Source organism: Eretmochelys imbricata, chromosome 16, assembly GCF_965152235.1.
Source record: "Eretmochelys imbricata isolate rEreImb1 chromosome 16, rEreImb1.hap1, whole genome shotgun sequence".
Taxonomy (NCBI): Eukaryota; Metazoa; Chordata; order Testudines; family Cheloniidae; genus Eretmochelys; species Eretmochelys imbricata.
Genome location: NC_135587.1, coordinates 14,840,177 through 14,864,929, shown reverse-complemented (window position 1 = coordinate 14,864,929; position 24,753 = coordinate 14,840,177). Strand labels below are relative to the sequence as shown.

At 43.6% G+C, this 24,753-nt stretch overlaps 1 protein-coding gene and 1 long non-coding RNA gene across 4 annotated transcripts; both read right to left on the bottom strand.

Moving 5' to 3' along the window:
* Positions 1–231: 231 nt before the first annotated feature.
* TBC1D13 (TBC1 domain family member 13) lies at positions 232–18,758 on the bottom strand. Of its 3 annotated transcripts, none has more exons than XR_013348178.1 (13): positions 18,701–18,758; positions 17,276–17,349; positions 16,303–16,343; positions 15,705–15,766; positions 15,247–15,346; positions 13,600–13,682; positions 13,268–13,427; positions 10,757–10,967; positions 9,845–10,008; positions 7,849–8,009; positions 7,414–7,471; positions 5,924–6,412; positions 232–287 (listed from the first exon to the last, which is right to left on the bottom strand). XR_013348178.1 is itself a non-coding variant. In XM_077835842.1 (12 exons), exons 1-12 carry the CDS (start codon positions 18,721–18,723, stop codon positions 6,347–6,349), a joined length of 1,203 nt encoding a protein of 400 aa, XP_077691968.1. In that variant the 5' UTR covers positions 18,724–18,758; the 3' UTR covers positions 447–6,346. The 3 variants fall into 3 exon arrangements, 1 of the variants encoding a protein (XP_077691968.1); XR_013348177.1 differs by lacking the exon at positions 232–287 and adding an exon at positions 340–415; XM_077835842.1 differs by lacking the exon at positions 232–287 and having other exon boundaries at positions 447–6,412.
* Positions 18,759–20,639: 1,881 nt separating this feature from the next.
* On the bottom strand, positions 20,640–24,572 carry LOC144276025 (uncharacterized). The gene is made up of 3 exons (XR_013348179.1): positions 24,476–24,572; positions 24,288–24,340; positions 20,640–20,712 (listed from the first exon to the last, which is right to left on the bottom strand). It is a non-coding gene; the product is annotated as an uncharacterized LOC144276025 (long non-coding RNA).
* Positions 24,573–24,753: the final 181 nt, after the last annotated feature.

Sequence of the window (24,753 nt, the reverse complement as noted above, 5' to 3'; positions counted from 1 at the left end):
TTAGTACAGTGTTCAGAAGACCCAAGTCTGTACCTAGAGGCAGTGGGAGGCAGCTATACAACTAGCACTAACAACCACACCTGTTAAAATGGAGATATAAAATACATGGTGGATTCCTTTGATGAGCCTGCTCTGCTATGCCCATTCGGAATACGCTTGGGTATATTTCTCAAGTTTTTCTCTGCAAGTACAGAAAACTTCGTTTCTTGCAAGGAACCTAAGATGCATTACCTGTAGCTAGAGCTGGATGAGATCTGTTAGAGTCCATCTCCTCTCCTTCTCAGATCCTAAAGCATAAAGAGACTACAACAGTTTCTTTTCCTACTTCAGTTTCTTCTGCCCACTTTCACACCATGAATAGCTTGACACCCCCCAAACATTAGACAACTCTTTGTACCAACACTGTCAAAGGAGACTGTGGGAAAGAAAAAGATCATATCAGTATCTGCAAAGAAAAATATTTATTATGACAAATCAACAGAACAGCATTCATGAAAAAAAGAATTACAGACATTACAGATGGATAATTGTAGTTCATGGGAAAAGTTATAGAAATAAAAAAGTAAAAGGTAATAAACACCAGGACCAGTTTTGTGTTGTAAAGGATCCACCTCCTAGCCTTCTACATGGCATTGTATATCAGGGATCTTTTGTTCCCTTCTTCAGTTAGAGGTACCAGCATGTTCCTACCACTGGATTTGTGGCAACTGTCCTGGAGGGGTGGGGAACAGAAAAACTGCTTTCGCTTCTACCTGTTCAAGCTTGTACAGTGATGCTTAGATCTGTAGTGCAAAGTAAGTGACCCTCAAGCACATCTTCCTTTTAGGAACATTTGAGCAGCCTCAGAAATATTGCCAAGCAACAGCTTTGTCTGCAAAAATGCTTGTTCCCTGCTAAGCATATTACCTGTAGATAATCAGAGGACACACTCTGGGCCTTGTGAATTCAAATCTGGACCACCTCCTTTAACACACCACCACCACTCCCTATCCCACTAGATACCATCGTACTGCAGAAATAGATAGACAAAGGCTCAGAGTAACCTGCCAAATAGGATAATCTTGCTAAGAAAAAGAATAAGGCAGTGGTGGTGGGTAGATTTAGCTTATACATGCAGAACCCTGTGCTAGTGATAGACTCCCAGAATGGAGTGGACTGAGATTAGTTCTACTGACATCCAACTGGCACATGTTGTTTCATCCCTCAGTTACTATGGAAGAGGGCATTTAGAAATACTGTAATAAATCACATGTAGCAGCTTTAACTCTGAGCACAATCTGTGGCTAGGGGAAGTCTCATATTGTTATGGATAGCAGATAAGGTCAACACAGACCCCCCTGTTTAGCTGAAGGGAACTTCATCAAAATCAGTAGTGTTTAACAAAAAAACTTTAAACACGTGGAAAAAGCATGAGATACAGATGTGTTCTCCATACCTTTTTAGAAGTGTGTTTGTTTTTTTAAAAACAGCCAAAGAGAAAAAACTGAACTTGTATAAATCACCAGATTTGCCCTTTTGCAAAAGGGCATTTTAGAAAAAAAAAGTTCTAAATGGCTAAAACATACAAAAAGTCACCAAATGCTCAGTTAAAAGGAACAACAGCCCTTGTACTCCTGAACACCACTGTGCTACCTATAGCAGCTTCTGACTTCCACTCCACCTGTTGCTGAGCTTAAATAATTCAAGCTTGGACCTCAAAACTCCAGCCACAAATTAATCTAGCCAACACTTGCTCTGAAAAAAAACAAACAAAAAAAATAGTTCCACATTTCCCTGACAAACATGACCAACCTCAGGATTATATTCTTCACTATCCTTTTTCCTCCCAGTTGCCAAGGCTACAAGATTCCAGAGGGGTGGGGGTAGGCAAGGGGGGGAAGGCACAGGGTGCTGGCCTTCTCCCTTATGACCAATCCCCATCTCTTGATCCACCCAGCTTAGTTTCCTGCCTTTCCTCCTGATGGAGGAAAGCTTCCACCAAAGTGACAATGATCCTGCTCTTGATGAGTTATTTGTATACAGTGAGCAGCTAATGAATTCAATGATTAAGGTATTTAAATCTCTTCCTGTGCATTTGGCTCCCCCCCACACCACAGCACTGCAAGAAAGAGCAACTATGCATTAAAATTTTCAGAGCTGCTCCTGTCACAGAGAAGGCTCTGGAGACATGAATCCCACAGGTCTGTGGCAGCCACTATATGCACAAAGATAGCAGAAAATGGGCTAGTTAATACTGTCCAGCTTTAAAATGATTTGAGGAATGAGGGTTAGGGTAACTAATCAGAAGGGTTGACAGTAGGTTCCCAGTTACTGTTAATTATTTTCCTCCCAACTAATAGTGTTTGTTTGCTCCATAAAGTGAACAATAAGCCCCACACTACAATAAGAGTCAGCCACATTTATAACCTAAAAGTACCATTGGAAAAAATTAATGAGTCCTTTCAACAGCCTCCCTCCCTTCGAATATCAACACAGCAAACCCTCCACCGCCCAAAGGTTTAAAGAATAATAAGGGTTCTAAGTTACTAATGAAGAGAGGCCTTTTCAAGTAGGAAACAAAGCCTCACAAATTGTATCAGAGTGTGTTGTTACAAGTTATCTAGTCTTGCCTTTGGGAACTACAATGGGAGCTCCCCGCATTCTCCTCCCCACACCTTCTATGCTGTCACACCTTTTGTTTCATTGTCAACTAGAGAACCTCTCCTTTTACAGACGTTCAGCTCCAACTCACTAAGCCATCATAAATAAAACCCTCTAGCCCTATGATGTTCAAACAGGAGGAGACCCGAAAAATGGAGTTTAATCAAAACGAGCAGCAAAAACTAAGGCGTCAGGGCTAACAGCCACAAGCTTCTTCTGAGGCAGACATCTAAGGTGCATTTCTGCCATTTGTTTTCTGCTGGGGTGCCATTTGTAACCCTTTACTGAAAGGTGAGGATCTCCATTCTCATCCTCAATTACAGCCACAACCCCAATCCAGAGATTTCCATTTAGAACCACTAGTCACTCCTTAAAATGAATGGACAGGATTTGTGTGGTGACTCTACAACCCCATCCTAAGCAGTGCATCTCAGCCAGCTGGGAGGATGAAGACAGCAGCAAGACCCAAAATCAAGTATCTCATACAGCAATGCAGAAGGCTACACAACTGAATCAGTTCCAGGCCTCTTCAGTCACATCTGTGGTACTGTTCCTTAAACATCTGATCCAGCTCCCAACAGAATCAACAGAAAGACTTGATTAATTTCAGCAGAAGTTGGCTTTGGCCCTAAACCAGGCTACCATTTGATTTTTTTTTTTAAGTTCCCTTCTTTAAAAAGGAGGTGATCAGGTTTAAAAGACATTTCCTTGACAACCATCTGAAATTTTTAACAGATCAACTCATGCCACTCACTTGCTGTCTTCACTTTCTCCACAATGAATAAGCAGAGAGGATAGTCAAAGTCACTTTCAAGTTCTCATACACCAACAAAGTGCTGCAACATTTGAGTTGCAGACACAGCAGGGGAAATATTTAAATCCAAATAGGAAACAATACATTCTTATTCCCCCTACAGTTGTAAAGGGTTTCTATTTAATACAAGAGTTGTGCACTGAAAAACAATCCACCCACAAGCTGAACTTTTAGACCTAATTCATGACAATACTGCAAATGAATATTGTAAAGAAACCTAAGTGGAATTTCAGAGTGTATTAAAAATTTTACTCTTCAAACTATCACCATTTTTCACCCACTATTAAAAGAAACAAGTTACACTCAGTGGCATGTCAATATGGTGAGAGTCATGGAGTGTGTGTGTGTGTATTGGTGAAGAATGGGGAGGATTCCTTTTAAGGCAAGTGTGACCCACACAGCCCAGGTACCATGAAACATTTCAAAAGACCATGTGTAAGTTTCAGATAAATAAATTGGGGGGTGGGGGAGGGACTTTTAATGGAGGATATCTTGGGCAGTTCTGAAGCCAGAGCATATTGGACAAGTTTTCCCACTTTTGTGGTTCAATCCTACAGTCCTCATTCAGGCAAACCTCAACGATTCTAGAGGGAGCTTTGCCGAAGGGCCTGATCATCCAGTTCGAAGCCCGTGTGCAGCAACAGTCTTTACAATTACAAAAGGCTACTTAGTACTGGCCTTTCTAGCACAGGGGAGTTCGGTAGATGGATCACACGTTCTCTTGGAACAGCCGCTGCTGAACAGAGACACGGTGATTAAAAGGCATGGGGAGAAGCCATAGTTGCTCGTAAACTGTGAGAGCTATAGTATTCTCTCAACCGCCCCATTTCTTATGGGACAGAATCTATCCCATAGGAAGGGTTTCAATAAAAGGGGAGGCCATCACCCACTTTGTTTAAAATTCCACCCCCATATCCAAACAGCAAGATTCTGCTGCATCCTCGTTATTGGCACATCTATTCTGGTTCACAGAAACCACCACTCTGAAGCGGCACAGGTGCACAAGAGTAAAAATGTCAGGCACGATCAGAGCTGCTAACAGCCCCAACGCCAACACCAAGGTAAACTGTCCCTCTAGAAATTCACTAAGCTACGCAGAACTTTGACTAGGCTTTAGGAGTTGGAACACAGCACGAACCTGACATCTGAAGGCTGACAGCCCCCCAGTTATGGTACAATTATGGCTAGACTGCTACCAGGTCTCATCAGCAGGGTGAGCAGCCCTCTGAGAAAGCACAAAATTGACCTCTAATAAAAGGAGACATAATGCAAAACACTTAAGATTATATAAATACAGAACAGTCCTTACATTGACAGCTATGCAGAGGCAATCCAGCACTTCACTAACAGGGAGAGTAAAGCACCTCAGGTTAGCGTTTGCTTGGAAGCTCTTGCAGCAGCTGGAATATTTAGCTACTCAAGTTTCTTCCATAGCCACCACCCTGACTCGAACTGTGGGTCAGGAGTTCTGATCATTCCAAAGCTACTTGCAGGCTACAGGTTACCCTATTACTAATCTCAAACTATGCAGACTTGGCCCGCTCCTTTGTATCTGAATGGAGTACATTAATAAATATCCCCCTCTGTATTACTGTCCCCATGGCACATGGCTCTCCCTCCTTCAGGAACTGCCCACAGGGAAGGGGACTCTCCCAAGGGACCAGGTATTCCCACTGAATTGCTCCAGTAGATCACATCCAGAGATTGCCTTGATGTTAATCTGATCTGTGAGTTTGAGTCACTTCCCAGCAAAGAGTACCACAGGACAACATGAAGATTACGGGACTAGAGTTTATCCAGATTTAGTTAGAAGGCTTGGAGTGTTCTGGGAAATATTATGCAAAAAACTCAGTTTAAGACCAAAACCATCATTCTCCCTATTAATAAGTCTCCTCTGAAGATACCTATGTTTTCAGCACAGGACTGGAGGCCTTTCCCTTGTATTTCATGAGCCTGCTTGAAGTTAGATATCCTGCCTTTGAATTAGGGTAAAGCATGATCCATAGCAGCGGCACTGAAAACAGCTCAAGACAAGCAGTCTCAGCAGCAGCAAGGACCCTGCTCTAAGGCTGTGAGTAACATAAGGCTTATTTGAACTACACCAATTAAAACCACATATCTAGTTCCAATTTCCAAGTCAAGTCAGCACCAAGGAGACAACTCCTTGATAAGGCAATTCTGGGGCAGACTCTGTGCAGTGAAATTTGCTCTCCAGTAAAGCAGCCAGCAGTAATAGCATTCTCCAATCCCAGCTTCTTAAAGTCTCTTTCCCATGGAAGAGACTCTGCTGTTTTGAATCCTCATCCGCCACTCACCAGGAGGAAACTGGACTTTTTTTGTGCACCCAAAAGAGATGGTAAAATGCAGACAGAAAGGAACAAAATCCAGCAGCTACTCAAACGAGCAGGATGCATGACGTCAAAGTGACATGTTGTATTTATATGAAGACATTCTTCTCTCTATACTCACCGAAATCCCACTGGTCCCAGCCTGTCCCTTCCCCTAATGCAGAAGTTCCTGTGCATGAGCACATGTTTCCATAATGCTATGATCACAAAAGTTCATTTCATAAGACTTTGAGAGATATGTAGCTAAACAATTTCCATCTTCCCAAACTTAAAGTCATTACAAAAATACAAAGCACTGCTCAGGCAGTGTGGAGTTGTCTGAGATTAGGAAAACCTGGAGTGCAGGACCTGACTAGCTGGGGAAATAGGCAGTCCTTGACCTAATAGAGTAGAAGTAAGTCTTCAAGAAGGCCAATTACTGGAACACAAAACCAAATGCCCAGCAGAGATCGTAGGGGCTCTGATGATGCACCACATGTAGGAGGGAGTCTCCTAGGATACACTACTGCACAGTTTCTCTCACACACACTGCCAGGGCTATGGACTATTTGGAGTCCTGAAGCTCCTTCGCTTTCTTCAGAATCAGGCGTACATCAGAGATGGGATAATCCTGCATTAAAAAGGAATTGATTTATTTCCTTAATGTTCGTTGCACCTATTCTACCTTTTAACAGGGCAGAGACTTGCTGCAATATCATTGACCAGCCCAATGAATGCCCTGGTGTTTATAAATTAGATGTTACCTCCACAGTTAAAGTCACCTGGAGTAAACAATTTCCCTCTATGTTTCGTAACTGATCAGTCTTTTACATCCTACAGAACATTAGATTATTTTGGTAGTCCTGAGTGTGGGGTTAAGTTGGCTTTATGCAATGACTAGCTCCATTATGGAAGTCTGTATTAAGGATGCAAGGATCCAAAATAATATTTTATTGTATGTATTAAATTAGAATTCTCTTAATCAGGTCCCCTCCAACACATGGCCTTTCATCCTCTTTTGAGGGACTCCTAATTAAGAGACAACATTTTAATAGTAATGCTGCTCTCTGAGCAGCTGATGGCCCAACATGTTACTAGACTGACCAAGGAGTTAGGAGAAGGAATCCTCCATTCTGGGGCAGACACTGAACCTACTGCTAGTGGCAAGATGTCCAGCATTTATAACTGGAGTTGAAAGAGCAAATTAACAGCCAGGAACAGGTAGCCATACAGCCACTTTCTGCAAATCAGCTATGGAGGCGAAGGCTGCTATTAGAGGAGCAAACCGTCAGAAGCAGCATCAGACAGATCCCAAGAAGCCTAAACACCTGAAAGGCACAGCCAGTAAATAGGCGTATTGTTATTAAGAGTTATTGGCCAGGAGTGGCTTCACTGGATTTTCCAATTAAGGGGAGCATGCAGTAGAAGTTAATGCTTGATCTTATATCACACCATGAAGTTTCCTAAGTGTTTAGATTTTCCAAACATGGTTTCATTATGATCAGCAGAGGGTTGGTAAAAATATTTCAGGAGGGCTGCCTCTATCATATCCAAGTATTGTACAAGAGGAAGATCTCCTGTTTAAAGAGTTCTTCCACGTCCTCCGCATTCCTGATGTATTTTAGTACTTACCTGTAGCAGCCTCATGTTCAGAGTGAAGTCCCCTTCCAGTAATTGATCCCGGATTAGTCTGAAAGAGAGGGTATGTTAATTCAAGTACTTTTTGCTTCTTTAGTACCTTGTCCAAAAATATCCCAAAAGTCAGCAACTAAGGTGTGTATGGCTCACCACATGCCTCCCACCCTTCCTTAAGGGCCCTGTTTCTTTTGCCATTGTGACAAGAATGGCTACATCCTTTCATCAGAGCCCCCTTGGCATGTCTCTTGCATGCAAGAGAGGCCCCTATATCTGTGGATTCAAGCAGAGAATGGGGTGGAGGAGCACACAGCCCATATTTACTTTGCCCAGCATGGGGAGACTGAGCTTTAGGAGACAAGATGTGAACTGTGGGGTGGGGGAGAGTACACTAGAGTCAACATCCTCAGTGTCAGCTGTCACAGCACTCACATCAACATGGCGCAGCAGACAAGCAGCAGAAAATCAAAGCGGTTGTCATCGGCAAAGAGAGAGTCCCAGATACGGATGACGTCTGGCAACAGGAACTCTTGGGACAGCAGCAGCGTCAGCCAACGGAAGGCAAAGAACTGGGGCTTAATGTTCTGCTCTTGCTTTTGGATAGACAGACAGAGTCAGTAATTAATTGCTTGTACTGAACTGGAAAAGACAGACGGATGTTCACTGCCTCCCTGGCGTCCTCTTAGTAACCGGGCTATAGGCTAGCATCCTGCAGTGTAATACGGAGAAATCTGCCTGTACTTTACAGTTACACCTCTCTGCTTCAAAGTCTCGTTAGCCTCATGTTATGAGATACTATGCCACGTCTCCTTTCAAAGCCTCTCCACAAAACCCCACCCCCAAATTACAGTGCTCTGAAGGATAGCTCTCCATACATGCATCTATCTTCAATGTCTATGGCTCAGATAGCAGAAATCATGCCCAGATTTCTAAGTCATGGAACGTAGGAACTATTATTTTCATAAATTGCAATTCAGACATTTAAGCTAATTCAATTTCATTTCTCCTTTTAAAAAAAAAAGTCCCACACACCTCATTTCCCCTAAGGGTTTAGATCAGAAGTACTTCCTCTCCTTTCAATGACTTTAAAAATCCCCTAGTGATTAGGTTATTGGAAGGTTAGCATAAAAATCACACAGACCAGAGTTCTCCAGACCCAGTTTACACTGGCAGCCAACAGACTGAAACTCAAAGCTTTTAGCTACTTTTTACTGTGGTCCACATATTTCACAAATTCAGCAAGATCAAGTCAGTTCAGTATTCAGATGGGTAGAGCCTTGCGCAGATACAAAATTTGGATCTGCATTGAATTCCAAACATGGTCTGCGGATATCTGCAGATTTCCAGGACTCTACAGATGGGAGAGTTCTACGGAACATCTATTGGGGGGCCTGCAGGAAGTGGTCCTAGTGACTAAATACATGACCCTCTTCCCCCTGAACCAGCATGGTGGGGTGTGACAATGTGCTGACAGAAGTCAGAGTATGACCACTTGAAGTCATATTAAGATCTAATTTTATACACATACACACACACACTGAAGCCTAACATTCACCAGATTCCTACTCTCGTAACTACATTCTGCCTCCCGTAAGTTCTCCCTTCAGTTTCATTAAGAAACAATATTCTACACTTCCCATCCTAAACTTGTGTTGCATTGCTGTACCGTTAGACAACTGCTGCATTCCATAAGGCCTGCAACCGTCTCTACCCGCCTTACAGGAACAGAGTGTTTTGAGATCCTCAGAGGAAGGGTGCTACAGGAAGGTAACATTATTACGTATACAGGATGGCGTTACTATTACCAAGTTTTGATTTATTATTGAGCTGCCATAATTTTTCAATGTAATTTATAAAGTGAATGCTATTGGGATATATGATGGCAATAGAAGTAAAGTACAGGAATTTGTTCCCCCTGAGAAAAAACCTGTAACTTCAGGTTGTAAAGGAACTTTGCAAGAGCACGTGTGTTTGGCCTAATTACAAAAGCAGAGTCCAGAGACTCAGGAGATTGTGAGTTTCACCACTCCCAGCTAAACCATTGCCCCAGGTGGCCAGAGACATTGGGCAAACCACCTCTTTCTGCCACAGTTTAGCAGCTTTAGAGTAAATAAGTTACAGATTTCCACCTCTAAAAAGAGGACAAAGTATTTGCTACATCAATATAACCTGGGCTAGATGCTCAATGTGGCAAGAGCAGTTTGTCCTACAGATACTCAACCCTGCATCACTCTCAAGACAACCTATCCCTGAGAACAAAAGCTCTTTAGTTGTATCATACCACTTCTAAGCAGCCATCACTGTACTACCTGGGCACTGTTACAAATTAAGATGGAGAGCAAGTTCTATCTGGAAAGAGGACAAAGATCCACCACACATCTTATTCCTCGTTCCAATGGAGGGGCAAGATGAATGTCTGACTCCTCACCAGTTTCAAGTACAGCTCCACATCCTTCTCCTTCAGGGTGGAGTAAACCTTCTCCATCTTGTAGGTGATGCCACACTGAGAATCATCCAGGCTCTTAATGAAGTTGTCCCGGATCTCAGCCATTAGATTGGTGAAGCAGAAAAATGTATCTGCTTCTGCATGTTCTGAAAGAGACACATAGGAGTGGTATAGCAGATGTGCAGAAGGAAGCTGTTGCAACCTTGATAAGCTTCCCCTGCTAGACACTAACCAGCCTGTGATACTGAACTCCAACCATGGGTCCCACGTGTTCTTGGCTTGCTGGGACTGAGCAGGCACACACTCCATTACAAACCCCATACATACCTTTCTTAGTAGCAGACCATGCAGTCCAATTGCCTATCTCCGGAAAGCTAGCATCAGCTCTCCCAAGCCTTCCAATATCTTGTCATGCGACCTTCCTGATTAGCCCCTCCACGCCTGCTCAGGTTATCTGTTGCTTGATTACTACCCACTGGAAAAACTGGTTTCTTGCAGTTCAGCCAGTCCCTATAGCCAACTCATTGTACGGCCACAGTAAATGTTAATGAGTCTGCATGATCCTTTCACAGCTCTCTAGGTAGGGTCTGTGAAGCACCTGACAGTCCCCGTTAACAAATGGCTGATCCGATATACATGGAGCATATTGACACAGAGTTCATAAAACCAGAATTCATAAGTTTTCGACAGACGGATTTCCCAAGCTGTCTCAGAAGTGCATCAGAGAATTCCCGTACTTCCCAGGAGGCTCTTTCCAAGCACTCTCTCAGAACCACCCCCTTTTATCAGGGACCTGGTATGAGGAAAGCCTGCCAGTCTCCTCCTCATCTGCTCTGATAACCATTCCCTGCAACAACTGCTGCCAGGAATGGTGTAAGTCACTCAAGTGCTTACCTTTCCAGTCACTGTTGGGATCTGTAGCAAAGGTATAGTAAAGAGGCCCCACTATTTCATTCATCCCCTGGACATATGCTATCCCAGGATTCAGCTTGGCGTAGATGAACAGGATTCGTTCTACCACTTCCCAGTGAGCTTCGCAGCCATTAGGCAGAACTTCATACTCACTCAATGAATTAGGAGCAGATGTTTTAAGAGGGGAACTCACCTGAAGGGTAAGGTAAACACATAAGAAAAATTATTCTGGGCACCCAATTTGCATAGGCAATAAGTTTTCCATGACACAGGTATTTAACTTCAGGCACTCAGCTCCCCCGGATAATCATTAACCAACAGCAAATGCCCTTTCCAGGGAGTAATTAATCCTTAAATCCAGATGGTGGCCATGTCAGTTGTAAGACTTACTGCCATAAAATGCAAAGGAAGCCAGGATGGCAAGCCTTTTCCAAGAACGAATAAACTAATTCAGCAGTGGACAGCTACCCTGAATCAAAAACACAAGCTCAGTATTCATGTGAGAGAAGACCTACTATATTAGAGAGGCAGGAAGAGAAGTGATCTCTCACATTAGCAAGGTATTCATCATTCACTAGTGCTACTGTATCTGTTCTAGAATGATGCTGGGAAGTGCAACATGCATGTAGGGAAAACAGCACTAGGCAGGTATGAGCCTGGGTGATGGGGCAACAAAATGGCAGATGAAATTCAATGTTGGTAAGTGCAAAGTAATGCAAATTTAGAAAAAATAATAAGCCCTACTATATGTATACAACGATTGGGTCTAAATTAGCTGTGTCCACCCAAGAAAGATCTTGGAGTTACTGTGATTAGTTCTCTGAAAACTTCCTCTCAACACACAGCAGTGGTCAAAAAGGCTAACCATATTTTACGAACTATTACGAAAAGGATAGAAAGGCAGACAGAAAATATCATAATGACACTATAAGTCCATTGTGTGCCATACCTTGAATACTGTCTCCAGTTCTGTTTGCCCCATCTCAAAAAGGATATAATGGAATTGCAAAAGGTACAAAGGGCAACAAAAATGATCAAGGGTATAAATTGGGTTCCATACCAGGACAGACTAAAAACATTAGAGCTGTTCAGCTTAAAACAAAAAACAAACTATAAATGGAGATGATCGAGGTCTATAAAAAATCATAAATAGTATGGAAAAAATGGAGAGAAGTGTTATTTACCTTTCCCCACAATACAAAAACCAGAGATTATCAAATTAAATTAACAGGCAGCAGATGTAATACAAACAAGAAGTAATACTTTTCCCACACAACTAACCTGGGATGTTGTCCTGGCCAAAAGTATAACTGGGTTCAAAAAAGAACAGGACAAGTCCATCAGTAGCTGTTAGCCAAGATGGTCAGGGATCCAACCCCATGCTCAGGGTGACCCTAAACCTCTGCTTACTAGAAGCCAGGAGTAGATCACTACATAATTGCTCTGTTCTGTACACTCCCTCTGAACCTCTGGTATGGGCCACTGTCAGAGACAGGATATTGGGCAAGATGGACTATGGTCTAACCCAATCTGGCAGCTCTTATGTTCTTATGAGTGATGTTTGCACTCAGAAGAGAAAAAGGGAGATAAATGGCAGCTGACTGCAATGCTGTCTCAAGTATATGAATCGTATCAGCTTGTTACATCTCAGGCTCTGGGAGACTAGATCAGTTTGTCCTCTGTTATTAAACCCTCTGGTCCATTAGAGCCCAACCAGGGGAACACATAAATCAGGGGCAATAAGAGCTGTGAACACTTCCCCTGGAGCTCAGTGAACTCAAGAGAAAAGATTCTGTTCCAACAGAAGCCAGAACAAAAACCAATTCGAGAGAAAGCAGCACATCTACCTTCAATTCCCTTTGGGCTGTCAAACCGCACAGTACGGAAGAACCATGTAATCAATAAAAAGAGAAATAAAACCTCTTGGGTGAGCAGGAAATTTCAGGAGCTCAACACACAGAGAAAGGATAATTCCTTTCTACCTACAGAGCAGTTCAAGATCTGCACGACTCCCTTCCTTGCCTGGAACTGTATGCTATACATGTGTATTCTTACTTGTGATTGGATATGGGGGACTCATATAGGATCACTGTTGAGCTTGTGACGTTTGTTGCAGTTACAGACAGGACCAACTTGACTAGCAACTGTTAGCACCCTGTCCACAAACCAGGGTGATTTTAGCCTCTCTCTGCAGGTAGGAAGTGAGAGAATTAAATGCAGGCTTGAAGCTGTAGAACTTTTATCAGAAGTGTTCTTCAGTCAAGCCCATCCCTCTGGAGAAAGGGGAGACGTGTCACCCTCCTGCAGGAATACAAGAACCCACACCATATGTGGAGGTGGAGGAAGGAATAACTGCAGAGTATCTTTAACAAGCCAGCCTGGCAACCATCTTGGCAAGTGTGCCACGGAAGTGCACGCACCTCCCCTCTCCCCATCACAACATACTCATCCCCCACCCTAGAAGCACAGGGAAAGCTCCTTGCCAGATCTTACATTTGTGACTCCACTCCGGTTTCTTGCCACTGTCTGTGACTTGAGTGTCGTCTGTTCCACTCGCTTGCGGAGAGTCTCAAACTCATTCTGGGGGTCCAGGATTAGCAAGCAGGGGTAGTCAGTTGGACGCTGGAAGAATGCCATATCAGGGTACAGCCTCCTGGGATGGAAAAAGGTGGAAACCAAATTAAAAGGGGTTTTTAGAAGCAGAGTGGTGCCATGTGAAACAGAACAGGCCTGATAACATGAAATATTCTGTATTCCTGATGCAGCAAGTAAGTAAACTGCACTATTATTCCTCCCCTCTAGAGGGCCCAGTTATCTACACACACCTGACATCCTTGTCTATCTGCAGCAGCACTTCGTTGTCCTTGAAGTAAGTGTTCCATCGGCTGTCTGGGTTCGGATTGAGTGGCTGTACAAAAAGACATCACACAAAACATGGTAAGTTCATGTTTTACTGACAAGCAAGCCTGTCACTGCTGAAAGCTGAGGTGAGGCCTTTTGGCTCTGCCTACACAGATTAGGAAGATTGTGCTATTGCCTTTCTAGCGAGAGCCATGTTTAAAGCCTGATTTGCTAGACAGATGGGGATGCTTTCTCTGGGCAGCTGATACTTTGTGGGCACTGGCCCACCTCAAATGAGTCAGCACACATCTGGTAGACCAGTGAAGACTATGTGGTTACTTTCAACCTGTGCAGAGCAGTATGAGCAGACTCTCCCTAATCCAGTCTCACCTGTCTTAGTGGATTCGCTGCTGCAGTCAGGCTTCACTAACCTGTGTTAACAGGAATTCTGGTTACAGCCCCAATCAGTGGAGGGAGATTTTCCATATTAACCGCTATAAGAGGTACGGTCACTGTATACGTGCATTGCATAGTCAACACAGTGATAACAGTGTAATGATTATCTGAACTCCGAGAAGCCTGACGAAACATTACCAGCTTGGGTGGATTAGTACAAAGTTTAGTTAATGCAAGTTTACCCAAGACCGGGGAAGCGTGGAATAGACTAAGCATAGGACATCACAACATACACATAAGACAAGCTCAAATACAGGACTTTCCAAAACTGTACTAATGGAATGTAACACTTATCTGAAGGGCATTTGAGTGATGGCAAAAAAATAACACAAAAAAGCAAACATTCCAAGAACTTCAAAGGTCACAGTAACAAATAAGTTAAAGCTCAGAGTGTCACAGACATGCCAGGCACAGTATGAACCCTTCCAAAGATCACACTGACATAGATGATTGGCTACTAACAAGAGAGGCTGGGGTAGGAGAAGGTGTGTGAGCAGTTACCCCACCTTTGCACTTTTCCCTGACCACTTAAAAAAATAAAAATGGATCCTTCAGTGTAATAACCCTTCTCATAAGTGGCTCTCAAAGCACTTTTGCAAGGGGATTACTGTTAATCCAATTGTACAGAGGGGAAACTGAGGAACAGAGAGGTGAAGTGACCATCAGAGTCACACAGCAAATCAGTGGCAGAGCTGGGAATAAAAGTCTTTTGATTCCCAATCCCATAGTCTAACCACTAGCCAATGCTGCTTCTCTTATACTCTGGTTTCAGACTGGCCCATTTTGCCTTCCATCCATGGAGAGGATTTTACAGGTTAAATGGAGAGATTCATTTTGCTAGCAGCTCCACGCTGTGACCTCCCTCCACTGAGCCTTTAATCATATTGATCCTTTACTCCCATCTGAAGTCTATTGCATGGACAAGTAGCCCATTGAGGATGCCAGTGGGAAAGGGAAAAAGGAAAGGATAAGTTACCCTAGGACAGTATTTTACAGCTTTTTTCAGTCTGGACGTCACTGAGCTAGACACCCTCATAAGGGCTCAACACCCCATTTCTAGGTTTTCAAAATATTTTATTCTATTAAGCCAGCAGGAAGGATCACCATGGATCATCCCAAGATCCGTCTGAAACTTACAAGAACTCCCTTCCGCATGAAGACCAAACTATACTTACATGGTCCTCTAAGGTCACATCCTCCCTGGAGACACCAAGGTTGGCTTTTGCTATCCCAGGCTGGATAATCATTTCCTTCAGGAATTGGGAATACAGCTCCCTTAACAAGGAGAGGAGGAAGTCATGTTAGAAACTAGAAGATAAATACAATGAAACAAAAGACATCCGCCCTGAACCCAGACAGGTGCCTCTGTGCCCCCCTGCTTAGACAGGGAGCATTTGACCTCTTCTACGAGAATTGTCCAGCTCAACTGTGAAAGGTCATCACATTAACCTCCAGGGCAGTCTGCAGAATTAACACGGGGGGGAACAATACTTTTTTCCTTCCACACAAAAGTCGCTAATTTTACAGGCTCCCTTAGAAATAGGAATATTTTTTCAAATGCTAATGACAGCTAAGAAGCTGCGGGTCTCTACTCCACAAGGATATTAGGGCTGGAGAGTACAGAGATCATTACCTCTGCTTCTTCAGCAAGGTGCTCCATAAGGCCTTCTCCACAGGGAGGTAGTTCAAGAGGATCTGGACAGAAGGAACATACACATTACTCCTTGAAGCAGAAGGTATTAACAATTAGAAGTTCAGCAAAACAAATGAGGGGGTGACCGGAATTAGAACTGGCTCATTGAGGAAAATGGAATCTTCCTGAAGAATGCCTGGTACTTTATCAAGTTGTAGCCATCAGTGTCTGGAGGATACATTTTAACATCACCCTGCAAAAAGGCATAGCAAATTCCTTCCACTTAAGTGGCAAATTCAGTAGCTCAACCCCACTGGGTTTAATAGTGGGGGCTGTACATGCACCAAAGCTGTACAGACCCACCCAACAACCTGCCCAAATGATCTCCCCCACACAAGCATGTCTGTTACTATCACATCAGATTAGCTAGAATAAATTTCCCTGATTTTTCAGCAAGCCAAGAGCTGTTGATTCACAGTAGCCTCTTAGGTCGTGATAAGCCAATTTGTTGCATTTTTTAAATGCCCAAAACTTTGCAGAATCAAACAATCCAGAGCGCAACTTATAGAAGACAAGAAAAGCCCCAAGCAAAACCCACCTTCCAGCAGAGGCAGCGCAGCCCACCATCAAAAGGAATCCCTGTGAAATACATCAGGCAGAGTCAATTAAGTTAGTCCCAGCCCTTTCACTGCATTACGCAGCATTTATGCTGATGCTACCAAGCAAACAGGAGTGCAGCACTTTTCAAGCTGGCAAGGAGTTTTACAAAGATATTGAGAAGCTCTAGGGCATACCAAAAAAAGTTAATACAGCAAGTAAAAAGTGACTTGCATATTTGGCTCTTGCAAGGGAAGACGACTAGGCTAAGCATAAGGGAAAAAATGATATGGTCCATGGACCAAAGGAAGGAATGCTTCAGGTGAAATATGCAGATGGTGTCTTGAGTGAAGGAATTAGTGGATATTTTATAGGGAGTGAAGGAAGAAGAGTTTTTTGTCTGCATTTGAAGTTTCAGAGACCATATATTGTACAGCTAAAATTGCCTCTAAACCATTCAAACAGTTGGTAACTCTTTTAATCACATCCCTTAGTCTTTGATTTGGGACATGCTCTGCTTTGTTAAACATTTATGACATTGGTAACTTAGCGGTAGCACAGATGATGTTTGCTTATTTAACATTAGCTAATCATCTAGTGGAGATTGACATTTTATGCTTAAGATTTCAAATTCTTTTTATCCACTGGAAAGATAGTAGCAGCTCTGGATGAAAGCAACCACCATCTAGGCATTACACCGCACTCATGATTGTGGTATCAAGGGCTTCAGAGTGTAGACCTTCAGACCAAGTGTGGCTAAAATACAACCCACAATGCAAGGCCTAGAGACTACAGGCCCCATCACTCAGTGTTCCATCTTGAACTGTATCTACAACTCGCTCAATCCTATTACAGCAAAATAGGTGCAACAGCCAAGTCTGTTACTGAACTGTCAACATAGGCCTGAACTGGACATTCTTGCTGTAGAAGCTTTGTGGTTGCCCACGCAACGAAGTTTTGCAGAAGTCACTTACCACTAAAGCAGAGCTCACAGAGCTTCTGCAGAACGATCTTGGGTTCCGCAAGGACATCCTGAAATTCTGCAATCCTACAAAAGAAGCGTGGCCACACACACAAATTATATAAAGGTGACAGACTTTCAAGGGCGAATCAGGTGATTAGGTGAAGGTATCAGAGTTATATTGCATCTTGCTTTCCTGAAATGATCACAGCACAAATACCTCTGCCAGCCAGGCATCAAAGCTCCGGCCACATTGTCCCCATTGGCCGTTACAGCTAGACATAAAAGATATATACACTGAGGACTTTCCTAGACACTCAGAATAGGCAGTTACTGTTAAAAATCTGTATAGTTCTCTTGAGTTTAGGCTTGTGATGTCTCTCACTGAGAGAATCTCATCTCTGGCTTGCACTTGCTCTCTCTCACTGAATCAATCTTATCCCTGGCTTGCACTCAAGATTACTTATTTCAAGGGCACTTACACCACAAAACATACATTGTAAATAGTTACAAAAACATGATTTGCTTTTGTTCTGATAAGGACTTTTTAATCACAGCTGCTTTTCAGTTGCAAGTACAATAAGTGAGGCAGACTGCAAAAGCAAACAGCCATATGTAATAGCGCCTACCTCAGGCTCTCCTAGATACTGAAGTTTCCCATCTTACACCTATACTGAAAGGCTGGGACACTCCAGCTTTAGGAAACCTTTGATAATCCTCAAAGCCCCCTAATTTTTGGTGCCAGCACTTCCACAATGCTGCATTAGTGAAGCTGCACCCAAAGGGAAGAAAGCCTGTAGCTCCGTTAAACGCAGAGCCACGCATCACAAACGGGCTGTAACGCTGTGCTCTGGCTCAGATTTTTTGCCCTATGCAGGAGCATCATTTGCTATGAAGCACCCCAACTCTTCATAGGTCAGTACGCCCCATTTCCCCCACCCCGACTCTGCAGAACAGAATCGCATAGAACAGACCTATCTGCTGACACCACTTTGACCCATACACATCCCAATGTTTCTGAAGCGCCCCCCCCCGCCGAGAAGCCACCCCAGCATCTCACTCCTCAGCCCACACCCTGCTGAAAGCCGCCAACCACAAGCAGAGACCCCCTCGGAGATAGGGGAAGGGGGGGGGGGTCTTATCCACAGCCGCCTCCCCCTCCTCCTAGCTGGGCCAGCCCCTCCCCCGCAGGAGGCTGGGGACCAGAACACACCTGCCCCAGGGCTCGGTTATGGGGGCGCCCCCTGGCATGGAGGGGGGACCCCCTCGCTCCGGGGAGGGGGAGGGCGGGGGGGGAGACCAGCATCCAGAGAAAGGAGGGGCGCGGCGGGAGGGGGCCGCTTTCGGGGCCGGACCCGCCCTCCCCCCGGGTTCCTCAGGCCCTGGCGGGCAGCGGCCCGACTCGGGGACGGGGAAAGGCAGGCCCGAGCCCCCCCACCTGCTCTTGTGCAGACTCGACATGGTGACTTCCCGGTCCCCCCCGGCGGCGGCCGCGCGCCCCGAATAAACGGTCCGGCTGGAAACCTGGCCCCAGGCGGCGGGAAGGAGAGGCGGGGAGGGGGCGGGGCCCTGCGGAAAGAGCCGCCCCGGGCCTGGGTGAGAGGCCCCGCCCCCTGCCTGGCCCCGCCCCTCCTCTGCCTGGCCCCGCAGCCAGAGCCCTCGCCTGCTGGGCCCTGGCTCCCTCCTTCCGGGTTAGACTCTGCTACCTTGGACCCTGTCATGGAGGGGAGTGTTTTAGATACAGCAGCATGGACCAGCCTGAAAGGGAAAAAGTCACCTGAATTACAGACTTGCAGCCTGAGGCAGGGGGAGTTAATCACCTTGGGCACAGCCACAGTGCCCAGCTTGTCCACAGGACTTGGCTAGCAAGAGAACTGGCTTTCCTTGTGAATCCTCTCCCGCTAGCTATTGAACTAATTCATTTAAATGTTGTCAGAAAGAGGATGGGAACACATTTTCCCTGGTCCCGTCTGAATTCAAACCTGGCTTGTGGGCTGTCATGACAGGACTACTATTGTGATTTATATTATGGTAGAGCCTCCAGGCTCTGCGTGGGATTGGGGCCTGTGAAGAATGAGGGAGTTCAGTGTATTGTTTTTTTATAAATATATACACCTCCATTTACCTGTTTGATATTATCCTGTTTGAGTGCTTAAAGTTAAATCAAAGGAGACTGTTAGGGGAGAAGAAAGTGGGAGAAACAATTACAGAAATAAGGCTCCTTAAGAAAACAATGCGGGCTATTAATTGAGGATGCCCACTTCCTGGCTCAATCAAACTAGCAAGGTTTACTCTTTCTACTGTTCCTCACACATTCTTGTCAACTGCTGAAAATGGCCCACCTTGATTATCACTACAAAAGGTCCCCCCCTCCACCGTCCCCTCTGCTCTCCTGCTGGTAATAGTTCACCTTACCTGATCACTCTTGTTACAGTGTGTATGGTAACACGCATTGTTTCATGTTCTCTGTATATATAAAATCTCCCCACTGTATTTTCCACTGCATGCATCTGATGAAGTGAGCTGTAGCTCACGAAAGCTTATGCTCAAATAAATGTATTATTAGTCTCTAAGGTGCCACAAGTCCTCCTTTTCTTTCTAGGCCAAAGTCTAGGATAAAAAGGGATACTAAACAGTTAAAGGACTCAGGCTTAGAAGAGGAAAGGGGGTTGAGTGAGTTGTTAGCAGCAGCTAGAGTGGAAATGAGTCTCTGTGTCAGAGAGAGAGACAGAGAGCATACTGCAGCTTCTCCCAAACCACACATGGAGCTAATTGGGCTTACCAATTTTTGCTAGGAAAAATTAAGGTTTTGAAGAATCTGTATGTGGATCACTTTAATCAGCTTCTGTCACAGGCTGGAGGAAAAGGGCCTGTAGGTGCCAAACACTGTTGGGCCTGTCGGGTTAACACAGCTGGTAAATAGGGGGGCTTCAGCTCAGAGATCAACAATGGAGCCTACTACATTATGAGCTTATTAGACCTTCAAACGAAACCAAAAGACTCACTGAAGGATCAGAATGGAGTCTACTAGAATTTCCACTAGGGTGTGAAATGATTCAGTTCAGCTGGGACTGCACGGCACTCTGCATTCTGTAAGGTCATTTTTTTCACTGTATTCTCCCAGATTTTTCCTCCTTTAATAACCCAGGAGCTTTTTGGTTCCTTTCTTAAATTCACCTGTCATCTCTAGTCTGAGCAGCCAGAATTCATTCATTTCTTGGCTCAAAGAATCCTCTGACATCATGTGGGTATATATCACATTTAACATACAAATATATATTTATTTTTCCAATAGTGGAGGATTTCAGTACAAAATTTGATTTACATGGCACTTTTCATCCAGAAAGATTCCTGAGGAAAGGATCATTTCCTATTTTGCTCCAAGCCATATAGCAGCTGAAGTTGTTGGCAAAGTGTTGCTGTGGCAGTATGAACTCATGTTCACATTCACTGAAGGAACACAATGAAGATGATAATGAGAAATCCATTGCTCTTCGTGAACAAAATATAATTAAACTAGAGGTATTTGAAAATGCATTCCAGGCAGTTTATTCTGTGGAAGTCTTTTGACCATGAATTAAAAACTAAGGTCTTGCTTGCTGTGCATGTTGAAGATCCTGAGGCACTTCTCAAAAGCTGGGGTGTTAGATTCCATCCCCTGCACTGTTGTGCTAAGGGTGAATCAATTTGGCATGTTGAGACAGTCAGTCAACAAGACACAGTGCTACAGGATGATATTATGACTCGGTATTGTCATACTTGACAGAAACATTATCCCTCACTCAGAAGCAAACATGTCAAAATGTAACTGTGTCATGCAGCAATGTGCACCAAAGTGTCATCACAGCTGGAAGTAACGTATATTTTAAGGTTTATTACACTGCATCACAACATCCATGTGGTAATTACTCATGTCAGGCCAGGCCTCAGCTACAACAACATCATGCTCCAATGCAATATCTTCACGTCACACCACCTCATTATGGTGCAAAGTAAACCATCATAATCACGATGCAACTCAATATCATGATATAGAAATGTTATAACATCAGGTCACAGCATGTCATCATACCGCAACACAAGTCACTGTGGTGAAATGCAACATCATCATGTGGTAAAATGCAATGTTAGCATTAGGGCTGTCAATTAATCGCAGTTAACTCATGTGATTAACTCAGAAAAATTAACTGTGATTAAAAAATTAATCACGATTAATTGCACTTATAACAATAGAATACCAATTTAAATTTATTACATATTTTGGCTGTTTTTCTAAATTTTCAATATTGATTTCAATTACAACATAGAATACAAAGTGCACAGTGCTCATTTTATATTATTTTTTTATTACAAAAATGATAAACAAAAGAAACAGTATTTTTCAATTCACCTCATACAAGTACTAAAGTGCAATCTCTTTATTGTGAAAGTGTAACTTACAAATGCAGATTTTTTGCGGGGGTTATATAACTGCACTCAAAAACAAAACAGTGTAAAACTTTAGAGCCTACAAGTCCACTCAGTCCTACTTCTTATTCTGCCAATCGCTAAGACAAACAAGTTTGTTTACATTGACAGGAGATACTGCTGCCTGCTTCTTATTTACAAGGTCACCTGAAAGTGAGAACATGCGTTCACATGGCACTTTTGTAGCTGTTGTTGCAAGGTATTTACTTGCCAGATATCCTAAACATTTGTATGCCCCTTCATGTTTCGGCCACCATTCCAGAGGACATGCTTCCATGCTGATGATGCTGGTTACAAATTTAATTGACACATTTTTTTAACTGTACTCCTTAGGTGGGGGAGAATTGTAGGTCTTCTGCTCTGTTTTACCCGCATTCTGCATATATTTCATGTTATAGAAGTCTCGGATGATGACCCAGCACATGTTCATTTTAAGAACACTTTAACAGCAGATTTGACAAAACGCAAAGAAGGTACCAATGTGAGATTTCTAAAAATAGCTACAGCATTCAACCTGTTAAGGAAAAGTTAGCACATGTGACTCCATTTTGGTTTGGGGCCCACCATTGTTTAAATGCCAGCACATCATATACCAGGAGGAGTGATCCTTAGATACTGAACCCCTGTGAAAATCCTCCTCCTTGTCTCCAGCCTGCCTTGACTCCCAGTATCTGGTTTTTGTCAGTCTCTAACTCCCTGTCTCTTGGCCTTGATGTGAGGCCTCCCATTCTGATAATAAAAGTTACTGATGCATGGCTGTAGGACCATGCTGTGTAATTAACATACTGGTATAGCACAAGGAATGCACCAAGCAGGGATAGATGGTAGATAAGACAAGGGTTTGTTTATTGGCTAAGGTTTCTGATGCACGAGGGCACCATGCTTTGCTAAAAAGTATATAACCTTTGTATAATCTGTATTCAGGGTCCGCCCCTGGCTAGCAGGGGGGCACCACTCTCGAGCGTAATAAACTTAGTGTTTTTTGGGAACTCTGCAGTTGTGGACTTTGTTTCTGTGCCTCAGCCTAGATTCGAACTGTGCGTGACCTATCAGGTGTAATTCGCAGCATTTGCGTGCGTGTCCTACAAGGTATAATTCGCAGCAGTTGTATGCGTGTCCTACCAGGTGTAATTCATAACAGACCCAATATTTAAGAATCTGAAGTGCCGTCCAAAATCTGAGAGGGACAATGTGTAGACCATGCTTTTAAAAGTCTTAAAAGAGCAACACTCCAATAGGGAAACTACAGAACCCAAACCACCAAAAAAGAAAATCAACCTTCTGCTGGTGGTATCTGACTCAGATGATGAAAATGAACATGCATCAGTCTGTACTGCTTTGGATCGTTATCAAGCAGAACCTATCAGCATGGAAGCATGTCCTCTGGAATGGTGGTTGAAGCATGAAGGGACATGCGAATCTTTAGCACATCTGGCACATTAATATCTTGCAATGTCAGCTACAACAGTGCCATGCAAATGCCCATTCTCACTTTCAGGTGATATTGTAAATAAGAAGTAGGCAGCATTATCTCCTGAAAATTGTAACCAACCTTGTTTGTCTGAGTGATTGGCTGACCGAGAAGTAGGACTGGGTGGACTTGTAGGCTCTAAAGTTTTACACTGTTTTATTTTTGAATGCATTTTTTTTACATAATTATACTTTTGTAAGTTCAACTTTAGTGAAAGAGATTGCACTACCGTACTTGTATGAGGTGAATTGAAAAATACATTTTTACAGTGCAAATATTTGTAATCAAAAATAAAGTGAGCACTGTACACTTTGTATTCTCTGTTGTAATTGAAATTAATATATTTGAAAATGTAGTAAACATCCAAAAGTATTTAAAATAAATGGTATTCTACTGGCGTTTAACAGCGCGATTAATTGCAATTAATTTTTTTAATCGGGTAATTGTTTTAATTGCTTGACAGCCCTAGTTAACATGCTATAGAATGGTTTCAGAGTAGCAGCCGTGTTAGCCTGTATTTGCAAAAAGAAAAGGAGTACTTGTGGCACCTTAGAGACTAACAAATTTATCTGAGCATAAGCTTTTATGAGCTACAGCTCACTTCATCGGATGCATTCAGTGGAAAATACAGTGGGGAGATTTATATACATAGAGAACATGAAACAATGGGTGTTACGATACACACTGCTATAGAATGTCATTACACTGCAATAAAAATCAATGTGTCACAATGCTACAGCATTGTGGTAAGATACAATGTAATGCAACATCATCCCAATATCCTGTATTTCTGACATACTTCCACAATGCAATCATATTATCATAGAACATCAGGGTTGGAAGGGACCTCAGGAGGTCATCTAGTCCAACCCCCTGCTTAAAGCAGGGCCAATCTCCAATTTTTGCCCCAGATCCCTAAATCACCCTCTCAAGGATTAAACTCAAAACCCTAGGTTTAGCAGGCTAATACTCAAACCACTGAGCTATCTCTCCCACCCATCATGCTAAAATGCAGTGTGGCCTAGCTGGCAGGACAATGGACTGAGTTTCAGGAGCTATGGGTTCTATTTCTTGTTCTGCCACTGACCTGCTGGATGACCTTGGACAATCGCTCCCCCATCTGTGTCTCAGTTTCCCCATCTGTAAAATGGCAATAATATTATCCTCCTTTAGAATGCATTTTGTGATGTCCTGATAAAAAACTGGATGTAAGTAAGAGCTAGGTATTAGTATATCTCCACGCCAGGCCACCATCACAGTGTGATGTCATCTCACCATGCTGGGACACCATCAGGCTGTGATGTCATCTCACTGTGCCATGATGTCACCGTGCTGCACAAGGAAACTCTCATGATGTGATGTCACCTTGTGGCTTGACGGAAGGCTGCAATGCGATGGGATTTCCCAGGTTCCCAGGGGATAAGGCGCAGAGGGAGGTGTCACCCTTCCGGTCCGTCTGGAACCTTTCAGCTCCCTGGGGTTAGGGCGAAAGGTGGGGTGGGATGGGGGAATTGTGGCCTCTGCCCAGGCAGCGGAACGTTCTGCCTGGGGAT